Raw genomic sequence first — 4,484 nt, forward strand, 5'->3', positions numbered from 1 at the left:
GAAATTGGTGGAAGTGAGAATAAAGTAAAAGAAATTGGTGTTCCTGAGTTTCATTAAAGGAAGGAAGTGGAAGGAAATAGAAGGACCACTTTTCCTTTAAGATTTCCATTCGATTTGGAAGGATTTGGAGAGAAAAACAAATTATTTAATTTTCCTTCCACTTCTCTCCAACTCGGGAACACAAAGACAAATTTCTTTTCCTTTCATTTCTCTTCTTTTCTCTCATTATGTTCTTTTCTCTTCTTTTCTCTTCTTTGCTACAACTCGGGAACGGGGTGTTAAGGTTACCGGTCTTTTCTTTTATCCACTTGATATTATTAAATAAATCTTAAACAAAACAGAAATAAATGATAACGGTTTGGTTCTAGGGTTGGGTTGGTTTTATGAATAATATGTCGGGTCGGTTTTTCGATGGGTTTACAAAAAACCGAAACCGAAACCGAAATTTTTGGTTTTTTGATTTCGGAAGTCAAACCCGATGGTTTATGTTTGGTTTCTTTTTCATCGGTTTTTTGGTTTCCGGGTTCGGTTTTACTCACCCATAGGTAAAAGTAGAAAAAAAACACACTACAAAAATAATCTTAAAATATAATTATATATTTTTAAAAGGGAAATTGAGTAATCTAACCCTTATAAACAAGCATTTTAATAAGAATAATCAACAATTTTTCTTTTTGGAAAAATGACCACTTGATCCGGAATCCGATATTCCGGAGCACGATGGTTTGTTCCGGAGGTGTGCTCCGAAATACGATATCCCGGAGTATTTATGACATTGTTCTGGAGTGGGTACTGATTGGTGGGGATGAGGTCCGAAATCTGACACTCCGTACCTTCTGGACTGGAAAAGTGTATTCTGAACTGATGTCCGGTACGGCCGTACATTCCGGAGTGGTGTTCCGGATAGATAGAATTAGGGTTTTTCTATGTTTTTCTTCCAAATATGCAATACATTTGAGTTTTTAATATATTTGTGTGTTTGATACTTTCCATAAACGTTATGGAATGAGTATGTATACAGGTTTTTTCCGAGTTCCAATTTCTATTGGATGGAAATAGCAGCGTATCGACGAATGTATGCAATATCTTGCTCCGGGTTAGTTACGTTGGTTGCTTCCAAGTCTAGGTTACACACAAATCAAATCTGTCAATCTTTTCAATGTCATGGATCAAATATAGTTATGCAGATTCTTGAGGATAGTGATGTTAGATATTTTCTTAGTTTTATTACTACTATGCCTCCCAACACAGTACAATTGTTTGTTGTTAATAATGTTATGGAATTTGGAACTAATCGATTTCCCAGGGAAAATCGTTCTAGAAATGGTTCTTTCGGTGTTGGAAGTAACCAAATTTGTAATTTATTACATATGACAACCAACCATGTTCCTTCTTACAAGGACCTATACGGTGATTATAGGTCTAAAGGTAAGGTTGTTGTTCAGGATGACCTTACTATTGATGTTGATGAATTTGCGAATGATGAGGCAAAACTAATGATGTTGGTTGATGATGGTAATATAGTTCCACATGGAGAGCTAGTGGAACATTTTCAGAGTTACACTGAATTTGATGGGGATGATCATGAAGAAGGAAAAGAGGAAACAGATCCCTTACCACAACCCCAAAAATCACAACAGGAAAAGTTTCCTTATTATTTTTCTGATTCTGAAGAAACACAACTCACCCATTGGGGTATGTCTGATCCTTTACCACTTCCCGAATTAGCTTAAAAAAATCATAAATGGGCCACAACACACAACTATAATTCCCATCTTAAGTTATTACAACTCTTCAAAAACAAAGAATAACTTAAGCTTAATTTAGGATTGAAAAGTGTTAGTGAAGGTTTCCAATATAAAGTGAAAATTTTACAAAAGACAGGTTTGAAGCTGTTTGCTATATGGATAATTGTGACTAGCAGATTAAGGCAACAAAACATAATACTAATCATTCATTTCAAGTGGTTAAACTATCGGAGAAACACACTTTCTCAAACACACTGCTACATTCCCATCACCGACAAGTTAACAAAAATGTATTGGGTCACTTCTTGAAGGGCATATTAGCTGATAGTATCGGTAATATGCTGCGGGGGAAACAGATATAACAAACTTTAAATGACCATCTTTGTGTACATATTTCATACTGGCAAGCATGGAATGCTAAAATGTATGCTCTAAATCTATTGAGAGGGACCCCTGAAGAAAGTTTTCTTAGACTACCTATATACTGTTACAACTTGGAGAAGAAGAATTCATGGACGGTTACACATATAAAGACAAGTGATGACAACAAATTTGAATACTTTTTCATGGATATAGGTTGTGCGGTAATATATTCTATATACCTACTTCTTTATATTTAATGTCTATACATATGCGTTTGTTTTAATTAGATTATTAATTACTTTTTAGGTTCGAGCGTTTCAAAGATGTTTGCATCCTATTATTATTTTTGATGGCGCACACCTTAAATGGAAATACTTGGGTACCATGTTCATAGCATTAGGCATGGATAGTAATAAACAAATCCTTCCTATTGCATTCGGTGGTGGGAAAACTGAAAGTGGAGAATCATGGATTTGGTTTTTATCAAGACTCAAAGAATGTATTGGGGACATGCCATCTTTGGCTATCATATCAGATAGAGCCAATTCAATTGAAATGGCCATTCAAGCCGTGTTCCCGAATGCATATCACGGACTTTGTTGTCGCCATTTGTTGATGAATATGAGAACAAATATCGGCAAGCAAGAGAGAACATATACATTTTGTTTTGGGAGGCTGCAAAGGCATACCGAGAGTCTGATTTCAAAATGGTAACGAGAGATGGGCAAGGTTGTGTTTCCCCGTGGTTCGGTATAATATTATGACATCAAACAGTGTCGAGTTCGTCAATGCATTATCAAGAGACGGAAGGAAACTACCGATAAGAATGTTGATCGATTTCTTTCGAGCAACTATGCAACAATGGTGGTGCAAGTGACGTAATACTGGAGGTAAGTGTTTCCCTATATTGTAATAGCTCAATGATAATTGTAGTGTAATTTACTGTGCATGACAACATATATGTAAATGTTTGTTATAGCTGAAAGCAAAAAAGATGTTACTGAGTATGCTAAGAAGGTCATCGATAGGAGGATCAACAAATCCTCCGCTTTTCGGGTATACCAGATTGATCAAAGCAGATATGAGGTGACTAACCAAATGAAAAATGGTATAGTAAACTTGGAAAGTCGTTACTGCACGTGTGGAAAATGGCAATTGTCGGGTATACCTTGTACTCATGATATGGCACTATTCAAGGAACTGAGATATTAACACTGCAGTGCATGGGTGTCATCATACTTCACAACGGAAACATATCGATCAACATATGTAGAGGTTGTGTTTCCTGTGCTAGTTCCAGCTGAATACGAAGAACCGAATGAAGTCATTGTTTTTTGGCCACCATCGATGGACAAATGACAAGCCGGGCGACCTAAAAACCACAATCGTATCCCATCCCAAGGTAAATGTCCGATTCAAAAAAAATGTAGTCGTTACCAAAGGATCGGTCACACAAGCAGAAACTGTGACGCTCCGTTTTCCATAGAGTCACCAAAAAGTGAATCTTCAAGTAGGACCAAGTCAAGTGGCAAAAATAATGTTAAGTCTAAGAGTAAACATACTAGTAAAAAAGGTAGCCAACAGTATGATACTGTTGATTTAAAAAAAATCGTAGTGATGTTTCTACGATATCATAATATTCTACAAAATGTTGTTCGGAAGGATAAACTTGTTTTTTCTACATCTTCAAAAGAAAATTGTATTAAAACGTTAACAAAGTAAACCATAACTCAAACATTAGCATAATATGCAACATCTATCCACTGGACACTCTCAATCCACCACCTAGCAGCACGCTCCTCCGCAGTAGGCTGTAACAACTCGTTGGGGGGACGTTGCATAAAAAAACAATATATAAAGGTTAATCGTAAGTTATTTATGTATTATCAACTTATAAATTATAAGGTGGACTAAACTACAAACATTAGTAACATCGATAGTACGTTCACAATCAGGTGCATGCAAACGCCTCATCATAGGGATGCAACTGCCCGAGGGATAACACCCGGTATAGGGGAACCAACAATACTACTGTTAGGAAATGTCTTGAAGATCCAAATCTACAAAATTAAGATGAAAAACATCTTACGAAGTTAACAAAGTTACAATACTTATTGTTTAAAAACTCTTATTAAACATAGTGTACATACCTTAAATGCATAAACAAATCCCTGCAGAGTATATGTGTGTCTACTGTCGATTCTTGCTGCATTTGGGTTCAAATGGTCCTCAATCTTATCAAACACAATATGCAACTGTTTGTAAGTGAAATCCCATATCAATCTGCCCCATGGGTACCTTGCCGTTTGGGTTCAAATGGTCTTCAATCTTATTAAACTAGCTATCGCGGGTATTTCCCAAAAAATCCTTGCT

At 36.2% G+C, this 4,484-nt stretch overlaps 1 protein-coding gene across 1 annotated transcript; it reads left to right on the plus strand.

Annotated features, from left to right (window-relative positions):
• Window positions 1–2,170: 2,170 nt before the first annotated feature.
• Window positions 2,171–3,323, plus strand: LOC145114281 (uncharacterized). Its single transcript, XM_079050277.1, has 3 exons — window positions 2,171–2,332; window positions 2,418–2,748; window positions 3,091–3,323. Exons 1-3 carry the CDS (start codon window positions 2,171–2,173, stop codon window positions 3,321–3,323), a joined length of 726 nt encoding a protein of 241 aa, XP_078906403.1.
• Window positions 3,324–4,484: the final 1,161 nt, after the last annotated feature.

The sequence above is a fragment of the Lactuca virosa genome, chromosome 5 (genome assembly GCF_052849685.1).
Source record: "Lactuca virosa cultivar CGN04683 chromosome 5, Lactuca_virosa_CGN04683_v6, whole genome shotgun sequence".
Taxonomy (NCBI): domain Eukaryota; kingdom Viridiplantae; phylum Streptophyta; class Magnoliopsida; order Asterales; family Asteraceae; genus Lactuca; species Lactuca virosa.